The sequence below is a fragment of the Wolffia australiana genome, chromosome 1 (genome assembly GCF_029677425.1).
Source record: "Wolffia australiana isolate 7733 chromosome 1, ASM2967742v1".
NCBI classification, from domain to species: Eukaryota; Viridiplantae; Streptophyta; class Magnoliopsida; order Alismatales; family Araceae; genus Wolffia; species Wolffia australiana.
This window is the reverse complement of record NC_135835.1, coordinates 6,855,001-6,868,622: the sequence shown is the minus strand read 5'-3', so window position 1 is coordinate 6,868,622 and position 13,622 is coordinate 6,855,001. Positions and strand designations below refer to the sequence as shown.

The following is a 13,622-nucleotide window of genomic DNA, read 5'->3' as shown; positions in this document are numbered from 1 at the left end:
GCTAGGGTGCTCCCCTCTTCTCTTATTTAGGGGGAAGAGGTCAATTGGCCCCCTTTAGTGGGCCAACAAAAAATGAAATAGGGTCCATTAGGGGCTCTTCTAGAATGGGCCCCCATTACACTGAGCGGGGAATTAAAAACACAAAAGAAAAGGGCAAAGGGGGAATGTGATAGGGGGACTCCAAATTGCTAAGGGCCCCCTCCCACACGTCGACAAAAACTCACGACATAGATGGGACGTGTCGCTGTGCGACGAAAACAGAATGATGAGACAGGAAAAACACAAAACAGGACAAAAGAAATGAAGAAATTAAGATACAATATTTGAGCATCATCACCCGGCTATTGATGATGGCGGCGGTGGCGCAGGCGACATCGTTGATGATCCTTGATGGCGTGTGCCATCAAAGACCCATCCCTACTGCTCGCCTCTCTTATTCAACCTTGGGCACTCCAGTAACCTGCTCCAGCGTCGCGACCCCACTGTCTGCCAAGGCACGCTGGTTGCGTCCCTGCTACAACTCCTCCACCGCCTCTTCTCATACCGGCTTACGCATTGACAAAGACGACGATGGCAGCAAACACCATCAGCAACGAGATATGCCGTTTCCCTTGCTCATCAGTTACATTACTTTCTTCAGTATATGTTCGGCTGCATTCCACCGTGCTCACGTTTGAGATAGGCGAGAGAGTAACTTCAAGCAAACTACGAATTGAGTGAATTCTTTGGTACGGGTCATGCCTGTCTATTACATGCGAGAAATCAAATGAATTTATTTCATTTGACACCGTCGTCACCGTCATCGCTGTGAAGAGGGTCACAGGGTTACCGTCACCATCATCGACTGTCCACTCGGATCTCAGAGCTTGGTGAATTCCCCACGAGTAGGAGTCTGCACGTTGTACCACCTAGGATTCATGTCATCCTGTAGTTACAGTTATTGGTGAATTGTCCGTCGGACGATGCCCTTGACGATGTTTAACATCAATAGGTAGGCTGACATGAATGGGAAGAATGGAATTGTGGAAATAAGCTAGATGAAGATGTAAGGGGAAGATTATGAATGTGACGGTGAGTAATTAATGATTTAGTGTTAATGATTTTAATCGACCATGGACCAATGAAAGTGATCCAATTGAGGTATTGAACGGAAGATGATGATTGATGATGATAGGTTAGAATAGAATTGATGGGATGCACAAATAAAGAGCGTGAAGGAGAAGAATGATGTACATGTGGCGTCTTGTGTCTAGTGTTAACTGGGATAGGCAAGGCCATTATTAATATGTCAGGTTTTTAAAATAAGTCAATTTTAAAGTTACTAAATCACCTTCCTTGGTCCACTCAACCCCTTTGCTGTAAATATAGTCAGATGTTTTTGGTAGTGGGCCGCATATTCATGTATATATTGTAAAAATAAACCACTAGCTACTCATTAACAAGTATTGCACCATAGTTAATGATGTTGTAATATCACTTTTTGTTACTTTTTTGTTATCTAATCATTGCAGCAAACTATAACTCGTTAGGTACAAATGGATCAAAAAAACTAATGTCGTGGAGTCATGGATTAAACATTAAAATTTGTTTCTAAATATAAATATAAAGCAAAGAAAACTACGTAATTCTAGAAATCAGCAAAACCATACCTTTGTAAATTTACTGTCCCATACTACGAGAAATAAATAGTAGATTACAATTATAATTTCGTTCAGAATATAATATTATGAAAAATCCCAAAATATACTTAAAATTTCATAAAATTGAAAAAATCACTGTAAAAATAGATATGATTATAGTAATTTTAGGTTTATAGTAGACATAATAATTTTAATTTGCATAAAATATAAATATGATTATCTTAAAATTTTAAAATGTTGCATTTATAGATCAGCATATGTAAATGTAACTATAGTATTTTATACCACTCATATGATGAGAATGGTTATCTTGTAGCAAAAAATGTATAGAGACTAAAGACAGACAGTGGATGCATTTTGGTCAGTTGAGTGTACTAAGTTGATCCCTATGAATCAGATTCTGGTATTATAATAAATATCAGTGAATTTCATAAACATCGAGTTTTCTTTCAGCCTAAGACACCAAAGATATCGTGGATGGATGGTTATACTTTGATTGAGACCTAATAGTGTGTAGTAAATGATTTCTAAACAGTCTTAGTTTAGCGGCATCAACCAGTTCACACATACAATAGAATTCTCAAGATAGTATCATGTACCCTTCGAAATAGAGGAGACATCTCAAGGAAGAAAATGCGATGAAGTCTCTGGCATATATAGTGTAATATCGAAGAAGACTTTTTTAGGAATGTCTGAATGTATCAAAACTAACTCATATAACCCAGTAAGGTATTATAGTTGACTTTATATATTTTTCATCCTAACAAAGTCAAGCAGACAACGATTCATGTTACATGATGATCCGTTAACGAATGGTCCTATGAGTAAGTTAATACACTCTTGTATCTCTCCGAGTGATGAATGTGTACATTCACACCACATTGGATGGAAATTCAACTTATTGAATGAGTCAAATCAATCAGTCATTAATCTATTTATATGATGATATAGATAATTAATTAGACTGATATATGGGCTAAGAGGGTCACACACATTGTTGAAGTTATGGGTGTTCATGAAAAATTCTCACTCACTATAAATTAGAGAAAGCGTAGAATAAAATTTACCCAGGCCAAAATTATCGAGGTTCCTATCCATGTTTTCCTTTCTCCCTTTCCTCCTCTAAATTCCTGATGTGATCAGGACAGGGTAATGAGGACAGTAGTTCAATAATACCATCTCTAAGATGAAGTTGATTCAATGTACTGAAAGTTGGGTGGATACATTTAAAAACACGACACATGAACTAATAAATATGGGTTACTGAGTGAACTGAGAAATCATTGATTTGATCTGAGTACACATGATTTTATCATATGTTTTGTAACTATCTTCAATATTATGTTTATAGTCTTCCTTTTATATGAATCAATTTCGTTTCATCCAAATCAAGGCCATATAATACATCCCAATGCTTGCGCGCTACAGCTGATCTTGTCGCCAACTAGGTGGATTGATCATAATCCAGGGGGGATGTAGATCTGACCCATCAGACTTGGTCAATGACACAGTTAATTTGGTCCGATCAATTGGAGCACACACAAAGGTAGTTTTATTTAGTTTTTGTTAGAGTATAGTATATAGGCCCAATAAGGGCCTACCCATGTAGGCCATGTAGGCCTGTTTCATCCCTCTCTCACTCTCATTATCTATATCCCTATCTCTCTCTTATTGGGCATATGTTAAGCCCATCTATATCTCTCTCGTTTGTCTCTTCATGTGCCTTTTTATGGGTTGTATGTCATCGTCATACTTGGTATGAGAATTTTCCTTGTTTTCTTCATGGTATCAGAGCCTAGGTTGATGACCTAGAGCATCTTCAGCATCGGCGTCCAGGGCGGCGGAGGATTCCCCTCTGCCGCCCTGCATCTCTCTCACTATGTGCTGCCATCTCCAGCGGCCCTCCTATGCACGTTTTCCTATGCGCGGCCATCTGCCTACGGCATCCCCGACTGCATCTCCACTGGTGGATCGAGCTCGAGGACGGCGCCGCCATGGCGACGGCGCCCCTCTTTAACTTCTCCACCTGGTGTTCAACGTCTACGCATGGTAATGGCGATGGCGCCATCCAACTTCTCTTCAACTTCTCCACCGCTCGCCCTCGCCATCGTCTTCTTCCTCTCGCTGCAGCCGAAGCCGCCCACCCTTAACCGTCTCATGAATCTCAAAATCCTCGCCATCAGCCGTAACTTCCTCTCCGGAACCATTGTTGGGATAAACACCCCCACTCAGTGGAGAGAATGCTCAAGGAGTTACCCAAGAACACCTCTACACACTCTCTCGGATCGCACTTGAAAGAGAAAGAAGAGAAAAACGAAATCACTTATAACTCTCTCCAAATGGATACCAAAACACTCTAAAAGCTCTAGCCTTTTATAGGCACGAGAGCACCAAAAAACGGTACCTAACTCAAGACTAAAATCACAAAATAAACTTAAAAAAAACGAAACCGTCACTCTGCCGAGTCACCCGCCGAGATCGTGCTTTCTTGGTGGATTTGAGGTTCTCGACGTGCCCCGTGGTGCCCACTCGAGATAGTCAGCGGCACTTGCCGAGTCATGTGCTGAAGGCGCAACTTCCGGAAGACTCCAGCGTGCTTCGACGTGCATCTGGCAGAGTCAGCATCACAGCCAATGGTCGGGTGCTTTCCGCCAGATCTTCTGCGACCAATATTTCGCCCAATGCTCTGCCGCCTGCCTTTGCTTCAAGCTCCTTCCGGCGCCCTGCCGAAGTTGGTGGCGCTACGCCTTGCGCTGCCTTGGATGGAGGAGGAACACATCCGTCAACCATCCCCTCCGAAATCGGCTCTCTTCGTCAGCTTCGCACTCTGGATCTCAACTTTAATCTTCTATCTGGTTCTATTCCGGCTGGCCTCGGCTTGATTCGAACTCTCTCTAACATCGGCTTGTGCCACAATCGCCTCTCCGGCTCTGCTCCAAGTCTCTGCTCGTCTTCCCTGGTCAGGTTTGATCTGAGCAACAACGATCTCTCTGGTGGAATCTCCTGCATGCCGGATTCCCTCCAGCACCTGTCTCTCTCTCAAAATCGCCGCAGCTGATCGATCGACCGAAATCAATGCCAGAATTTCTTGGATCTGAGCTTGGATCTCTTCTCCGGCGGCATTTCACCGCGCGTCTTCTCTTTCCAGATGCGCGGGTTATTTCTTCAGCGGAACTTGTTCACTGGACCTCTGCGGCCGGCAGCGGAGGTGACGATTCCCGTGGTGGATGTCAGCTTTAATCATCTCTGGGGTGGGATTTCGTCGTTGTTCTCCTCAGTCCGAAGGCTGTACTTGAACAACAATCTTCTCTCTGGCGCTGTGCCGGCGCAGTTCGTGGCTAAGTTGATGGATGGAGAGATCGAGATATTGTACCTGCAACACAATTATCTTACCCGAATTAAGATGTCTTGCCTGTTCAAGGCCGGCCGTGAGAAGATCCGGCCCGCCCCTCAGTCCGTCAGTCATCGTGGATGAGCCTTCAGCCTTGTTCGCAGATTTGAAGTCTACAGAGATCTGAATCATGATTCTACAGGGGTCGCATGATTCGAGCTCAGAGGAAGGGCGCGGTACCGGTCTTCAAGTCCCACACGCATCACCGAAAAGGCCCTGCGCGATTTCGCAGTCTCGATTTCGGCGAGCGCAACGGCTATCTCACGGGCGTCATCATCGTCATCATCCACGACCCCGGCCGCGGAGCCCCTCTCGCCTGCATCTCCTTCTGCCATCCCTTCTGCTACAAGCAACAGAAGGAGCTGTTCATCGCCGCCGAGGGGATGTACACCGGGCAGTTCGTTTTCTGCAGGAAAGGTTAGCTTGATGGTCGGTAATGTTCTTCCTCCTCCGCATCGCCGGCGGGCTTCTCCTTCTTGATGTCAGCTTCCTCGTCGGGGTTTGCCTTCTCCCTTCTCTTCATCCTCGGCGTCCGCCTTCTCGTCATCCTTCTCCTCGCCATCCTCCTCCATCGTCTCCGGCGAGCCTTCCTTGCCATCTCCGCTCTCTTTCAGTTTGTCGTCCGCACTGTTTTCGTTCTCTGAACTCTCGTTTGGAAGCTCTTACGCACCAATGTTGTCTGCTGGGGATTCCACTGCTTTCTCATTTTTTACGCTTCTGCTGCTTCATTGCCTCCTCATCGTCATCTGCCAGTTCGACTCCAGGGTTTGGTGCTGCAGGGTCAGCCCCTTCTCTCCGCGAATTTGGGGCCTCCACTCCTGCCGCCGCCACCCCCATCAGCTCTTCCAGGGTCCTCCATTTCCTCTAGGGTGTCCACTAGATCATGTGCTTCGCCGTTCCCCTCCTTCTCCGTGTCATTCGGGAGTTCTGCTTCCGCCTCTCCATCCTTTGACATCTCCCTTCACCATCACCCTATTCGGTCGGGTCTGGTGTTTTGCTCTTTAAGGCCCCGTCCTCGGCCTGCTTGCCAGCTGGTGCTTCCTCCTCCTCTTCCACACCGCCAACTTGGCCCTCGTCCTGGGCCGCTGCTTCTCCGATCGGGAGACCTTCGTTGGCTTCGTCGTCCTCTCAGCATTGTCATCTTTCTCATGTGCGTCAGTTTTTCATCCGCTCCGTGCTCCTCGCTAGGGCGCTCCTCGCGTGATCTCCTGCGTGCGCTGCCATTCCTTCATCTCCAGGCGGCGATCCATCCGTCGACTTCTCTCTCTATTGCACTATCTCTCCACCCTGCATCTCCGCTGTTCTCATTTTCTTCTTCAATCCTTCTCTCACGGTCATTGAATCAATACCTTCTTCCCCGCATCTCGCTATTCCCCGTTTTGTGTCGATCTATGCGATTCTATTTAGGTCTGGCTCTCTGTCTTTATCTTAATATGGCTCTCTTTCTCTATCTTGATATGGCTCTCTCGCTTTTCTTCTTTTCAGTTGCGCTCTGTCGCCCTCTCTTTCTAGGTTCTCTCAATAACGCTCTCTTCTCTTCTCTCTCAATCTCGATTCCCTTATCTCTCACAGGGACACTCTTTTGCACTATGTCTGTTTCAAATCTTCTTTGCCTTTCTCTCTTCTGCTCTCTCCCTCACTCATGTCCTCTATCTCAATCCAATCTGTTACCTTTTCTCTCCTAATATTACTTTCTGGATTGTTTTCCCTCGATTCATCTCTTTATGGCCCCTTTGCTTTCCCAATATTGCTTTTGCTCTTCTTCTCAATCTCCTGTGCCCTATCTTCGTTTTGTTTCTCTCTCTCTCTCTCTCTCTCTTGCTCTGTGTCATCCTTTTTTATTCTCCTTTTCTCTGTTTCACCTTTGTTCCTCCCTCTTTCTATGTCTATCGGTCTCTTTGTTGGCACTTTCTCTTCATCGCGCCCTCTCTCCCTTGGCCTCCTCTCTCCACTGATGTTCTCTCTTTGTCAGTGTCCTCCCACCGTCGAAATTGCCTAATCCATGCCCGCACTCCAGACCGTCATCCTCTTCAACAACAAGCTCAATGTCTCAGCCGCCTCGGCCGCCTCCAGCCTCCTAGGCCACCCATCTCGGCCACCCTCAGCCTGCCTTGGCCGCCTCCGGCCTCGTCAGCCACCCTTGTCGGTGGCCTTGGCCTCCCTCGGTCTCCCATGGAAGCCTCATCCTCATATGGGCATCTCAAGCTGCCTCCGGCCGCTCTGGCTATCTCCAACAGTCTCGGCCGTCTTCGGTCGCCTCGCCTCCGGCCACCTAGGTCGTCTCTGCCGCCTCCGATCGCTCTGGCCGCCTTCGGTCGCTACGGCCGCTCTGGCAGCCTCCAGCCGTCTCCAGCCGCCTCCAGTCACTCCGGCCACTCCGACTGCTCCGACAGCCTACGGCTGTCTCCAACCATCTCGGCCATCTCCGACCACCTTGCCTCCAGCCATCTCCGGCCGCCTCCATCCACTTTGGCCACTCCAGCTGCCTCCAACAGCCTCCGGCCGTCCCGACCATCTCAGCCATCTCTAGTGCCTCCAGCCCTCTTTGGCCGTCTCGGACCGCCTCGGCCATCTCCAGCCGCCTCGGTCACCCTCATCGGCCACCTCAGCCTCCTTCCTCCGCCCCCAGTCGCTCTGCGGCCCTCCAGCTGCCCCTCTTGGCGGCCCTCTAGCCGGCTCTCCCACCGTCGACGAAATCATTGAATCTCTGCCTGCAAGCTCGTGTGAAATAGGGAGAATATCATTCCATCCTCCATCAGCGTCTTTTCCATCTTCAGAGGCGTCACCTCTACATGCTCTCCCTTCCATGTTTCAAGCCGGAAATGGATGCCCATGTTCCAGCTTGGGGGGGAGTGTTAGAGTATAGTATATAGGCCCAATAAGGGCCTACCCATGTAGGCCATGTAGGCCTACTTCATCCCTCTCTCACTCTCATTATCTATATCCCTATCTCTCTCTTATTGGGCCTATGTTAAGCCCATCTATCTCTCTCTCGTTCCTCTCTTCATATGCCTTTATATGGCTTGTATGTCATCGTCATACTTGGTGTGAGAAATTTCCTTGTTTTCTACAGTTTTAATGTTTTTTACTTCCAAAATTTCCGTAAAGTTTCTTAAAAGTCATATTAACATAGTAAGGTGGACCGAGTTTTTCAGGTGGTCACCCCTTTCCGTTTTAAAAAAGAAACATAGTAAGGTGGAATATAAATTTTATAAATAACATCAATACTTTTATTTTGATCATTTGAGTTTAGTTAATCAAAAAATACCTAAAAGCCACAAATTATAAGAAACATCTATGAATAAAAAGGATATTTTTGGGCATATATTTACATTTCCATTATTTAGTTCTAACTAATTTGACATTTAAACCATTCTAAATAATACAAATTAAAAATATTGTTACATGAATAATATCACTAAAATAAAATATTTTATATTTCTAGTTTATCAATTGCATCATTTGTTTATTGATAGCCATAATTATGTCATAAATTAATCAGGTAATTGCCATTAATAAAATCATTATTTGCATGCATCATTTCCATATTTACCATTCGAATCATGTTTTTTACTAACCCCACTTGATTCAGAGAATCAAGTGGATTGGATCTTATCCTTCATTTAAATGAGTACAGATGTAGATGAAATCCAACAAAGAAGGCACCTGATTAAGCAAGACTGACTAACAAGATCTACAAGATGAAGGCCAGTTTCTAAAAAGACTAAAAGTCACTTATTTGGGCCAGCCCTAAAAGCCCAACAAACCCAAGAAGCCCGAGAAATGTGCCCAAGAGAGGAAAACTATAAACACTCTTTCAAAGAGTCATTTGAGGCTGTCTGGTTTTTTCATCAAAACAGGTTAGGGCTTGGAGGAGAAGAGTTCTGCAGACCCTCCTACAGCTGACGAGCATTGGAGTTGGGGAGAAGAAGCAAGCTGAGGAGTAGCTTGAGCAAGACGATCACCACCTTGTCGCAAGGATCATGACACAAGGTTGGCGTGATTGCTTAAGTTTCAGTGATTGTCTCATTCTCCTTCTAAGACAATCTAGGTTGGGTTCCAAAGCATAAATCAACGTCTTTCCAACATTTCCAACTGAAATTGTTCATTTTTCTAGGTTAATTACAAGTATGTTTGTTCAAAAGTGTTCTCATCCCATCCATTTCTCAATCCATTTCACCGTCGCCAAGGATTTCACGCTCAACAGCAGTTGTTGTGCAAGCACAGACAAGAGGCTGCGCTCAGCCCCCTGTGTGCAGAGAGCCACGCACAGCCAAGACGCTGCGCACAACCCCCCCTGTGCGCAGAGAGCCTGTAACTGAGCAGTGTTCTAAAAGTTAGAATGATTCTTCTGAAGATTAGAGTTTTGAACTCTAATCTTCTGAAGAAACTCCATAATCGAAGCTATTGAAGATCAATTTAAACTAAATTTTATCTACTCAAGATCCTTCTAAATTGATTTTACTGTGAGATTTTTTATAAGTCAATTACCGAACAAATTTCTATAAATTATCTGAAGAATATCTACTGGAAAATCTCTACTCTTGAATATCAGCATAATTCTTACTCAAGAATATTATACAGAGTTTTACTGAAGATTAACCTACATCCTTCTTCTTGATTACTCTTATATAGGTGGGTTACTGAACTAAGTTGAGATCCTACAGAAAATTTTCTGTAGAATCATATTACTGAAGATCTTTGAATTGATTGTTAGGATAAATTATAGGAATTTGAGAACATAAATTAAACTGAAAGAGGAGTACTACCGGATTACCTGCTCATTGTGGTTCGACACCGTACTCGCCCTAAGGCTGTGAGGTTAATTTGATTTGTTGACTGTCTCAAATACTCACACCACTAATTAGTAAAAAACCAGTAAAAAACCCATAATTTGGGATTATCATTTATACAATGCCATCGTATAGTTATTAAAATTGGTGGCTTTTAACATTAGAAAAGCTAAAGTTGAAAAACTAACTTCTCTGAAGTTTCCATTTTTTGTTTACAGGATCTCTTAAACTGCTGGCTGCTCTCCATAGCATCCACCTGTTAAACAAAAGGGAAGATATAATTAGCATTATAATACAACAAATACAACAAATACAACAAATTAGGATGATAAAGATGATGCGAGGGCTGGTAGGGTTTGTAAGCTCTTACTGTGGTCATTTAACTCCCCAAGCGACCTCCCTATTTTCCGAGGTTCCATTCAACTTCATCCATTCTAAAGTCATCTTCAACTGCTATGCGATGGCCCAACATTTTCTTGTATGTACAAATATCTGTTAAATTTGAAATCAAGTGTGTATCTTAATCTCATTATTTTTTATCTATATCCCCCTTTATGATTATGCACCATGTTTAATTTTATCATTCAAATCCACATAGAATCTTTTCAATGTACTTTAATTAAATATGTCATTGGATAGGATAATTAATTTTAAGTCATTTAGATTATTCCATGCGTCAGTAATTTATATCTTCCCATCGTAAAATATGTATTATATTTTACGTATGGATTTATTGTTCCCACTAAGTAATGTTTTTCAGAATGAACTTCTCTGTTTCATTGGAACCTTAATTTTATCCATGATTACAAATATTTCTATCCATGTCTTTTAGGATGAATATGAAGATTATGATTTAAGAGCATTGCCATAGAAGACAGGATTATTATAAGAACCACAAGTTTGAGATAAATTATGGTACCATTTCATATTTATTTACGTATGTTTTCTTATTCAATTTCACATAAAATAATGCTGAAATCTGGGATAGATGGTCACTACATTGTAATTCAGAACTACACCTGCACTTTCATAGGCTCTAGGAAGGTAAATTAATCGTTTCCTTTTCCCTTTTGATTTCTATATATATTTTTTTAATTTTGTTTTTCATTAATGAATTATATGGTCCTTATATGGGGATTTGGAGTCTTCCATTCTTCATAGAAATATTATAAAAAAAATTCATGTTTAAAATAGAAATAAAAGGTTAGAAATCAGCTAGGTAGGATCCTCTTCCATTTTTCCTTTGGTTACAAGTTCAGTTTCCAGATATAACCTATGAGAGAAAGTGCATAAAAAATTAATTTATGGAAAAGGTGAAACAATAGAGATTTAAATATATACAAATTCCAGGTAAATACACGTTGCTTCCTTGCTCATGGTGCCACTGGGAAATCGCAAATGTATGGTACATATTCAGTGATTTGAGTCATCTTTAACCAACAATGTTTATGTGTCTTTTTCTGCCACAAATACTGTAGACAATAAATGGCTTTGAAGTGGTCAAATTACTGGAGGTGAGAATTTATTTGTAATCCTTATAAGCTTTTAAACATAAATTATTTTGCAAATCAAAAGGTGTTATGTTGTTCTTTTAATATATATTTTAACAAACTATCAATGAAATCCGAAAACTGAAAAACATGTAGCATTTATATTATTTTATTATATAATAGTTTCTTTCAAAATATTAAAGTTTGATTTATTATATTTTTTAAAATTTGTACATAACACACCCCTTTACATGTCCCAATTGAGAAAATATTTAATTTAATAAATACTATAAATCTCATCGACAGGTTAATTTCAGTCATTAGATTTTGATGTAAAAGCGTGAGGACCTGTGGGTCAGGTTGGATTATTTGACCTGTGGACAAAAAATCTGAAAGTAACATGGCCTTGTCACCTGATAATGGTAGGACCGGGAGATTTTGTACTACACACCTGCTTGGACAATCTAGATTTTATCGTTAATCTAATGAGATTAAATCATTCTATACTTGGTTAATTACAACATACATAGTTGCGAAATAGCAGGCCAATAACAAATATTTAAATAATTACTTATATTACTGAAATTTGATTTTTATTAAGTTGTGTTTACTGTTTAAATTAATAAATCAATCGTGAAGACTGGTTGATCAAAGAAATAAGGATAAGTAAGAAGAGATAAACTAAAACATGCTTGAGAAGGGGGAAGATGAGAGAGATATGTAGATAGATAGTAAAATACAAAAAGACGATAGAGATAGATAGGTAGGCTGATGTATAGAGAGGGAGACACAGATAGAGACAGAGATAGACACAAAGAACGAGAGATAGATGGGAATAAGAAATAGAGATAGGTAGATAGGTAGATAAAGAGAGACAGATCTAGAGAGATGGAAAGACTATATATATGTAGACATATATTGAGAGAAGGAAAGATGAGATAGAAACAGAGAGACACAGATAGAAAGAGTGCTGGGGATTTGTCAGCCCAATAACGCGGGAATGTAGGAAGGGGGTTGACTATCTAAGGCCCTAATAAGAGAGGGGCGCACATGAATCGAGACAGGTCCCTTCCCTTCTTGTAGTGTTTTGAGGGAATTGCGCATTTGGGGCCCATTTCTCTCTTATTTAAAGGGGTGTTCATTCCCCTTGAACCAGAATCCGATTTGAAGTCGTCAAGAGTTCTGTGTTGTTTATTCTTCTTGTCTCGTCTTCTGATGCTAGACGTAGTTGGTGGCATCGTACGATGGGTAAATCCTTATAGTTATGAAACTACATAATGCAGCATTCCTAGGTGGAAGTACATGCAGACTCCAGCTCATGTGGTTTTGTCGAGCTCAAAGCTGTAGTAGGGGTGATCGGTGACAATGATGGTGACCTTCTGAGCCTTGTTCAAGGAATGATGGAAACTATGACTCCAAGCGGTTTTATCCATTGGCGCTGACACGTAACGGATGGGCTCGACTCGTACCTAAGAAATTACTTAGGACAAGAAATGTATTGAAGTAGATAATTTAATGGGCAAGCAAGGGGAACAAAGTACCATTCCAGTCATGTAATCCATGTATCAGCAAATTCATCGGTGCAGCGGCCGATCTGGGTAGATGCAACAAAGGTGTGCTAGAGACTGGCACGGCGGCGCTCTACTAGCATCTGAGATGTGGCGTAGGAGTGGGACACCAGGAAAAGAAGGTGAGAGAGCGCACAGGGGGAGGCTAGGCAGCCCCGACAAAACATTGACAGCTTGGCAAGACATGATCTGAGTAGTAGGTTGGCCCAACCCGCACTCGGCAAACGATGCTCGAGTGCGTGGAGCGCAGGTGACATGAGTAGCAACATAGGCAATGCTGGACACAGGTGAAGCGAGTGGCACGGCAAGGAAACATTGTCCCACCCGGCGCGAACAACGCCGGGCACAACAACAACGTCGTGCGGGCACATCAGCAACAGGCGGTGCAGGGGCGAATTCTGTGATGCAAGTGCGCAACAACGGTGTAGATGCAACGACATTGGTTGCACTGCTCGCTAACAGTGCTACCAGCTGCGTGGGTGCTAGAGTGGTGTAGTGTGTGCGGAGTACGTCAATGGCATTGCGCGTGTACACATAGTGATGGTGGCTATGTGGGGTGATCAGACTGGCTACAAATGGTGATGTCCGAAGCAGCGCGCGGTAGTGAAACAAGCAATGTTTGGTGAAGCAACAGGTGATGCTTGTGACAACTCTACAAAAGGGGCTGTGCGGCGATAGTTGGGGGCGCGTGGGGCAGGATCGTTGGCGCATGGCAGGCCAATATACGTGATGCTTCGTGC

The 13,622-nt window shown here is 43.1% G+C and overlaps 1 protein-coding gene across 2 annotated transcripts; it reads left to right on the top strand.

The window, feature by feature from the left end:
• Positions 1-4,232: 4,232 nt before the first annotated feature.
• Positions 4,233-8,103, top strand: LOC144703845 (uncharacterized). 2 transcript variants are annotated; one of them, XR_013581650.1, is made up of 2 exons: positions 4,233-5,448; positions 6,517-8,103. XR_013581650.1 is itself a non-coding variant. In XM_078576119.1 (2 exons), exons 1-2 carry the CDS (start codon positions 5,181-5,183, stop codon positions 7,732-7,734), a joined length of 999 nt encoding a protein of 332 aa, XP_078432245.1. In that variant the 5' UTR covers positions 4,233-5,180; the 3' UTR covers positions 7,735-8,103. The 2 variants fall into 2 exon arrangements, 1 of the variants encoding a protein (XP_078432245.1); XM_078576119.1 differs by having other exon boundaries at positions 7,004-8,103.
• The last annotated feature ends 5,519 nt before the right edge of the window (positions 8,104-13,622 follow it).

Bases quoted from the DNA above. Each gene is read 5' to 3' on its own strand.
- LOC144703845 (XM_078576119.1), top strand. From the start codon at position 5,181: ATGATTCGAGCTCAGAGGAAGGGCGCGGTACCGGTCTTCAAGTCCCAC. The intron at 5,449-7,003 runs GTTAGCTTGATG...TCTCTTTGTCAG, and splicing joins GTTCGTTTTCTGCAGGAAAG to TGTCCTCCCACCGTCGAAAT.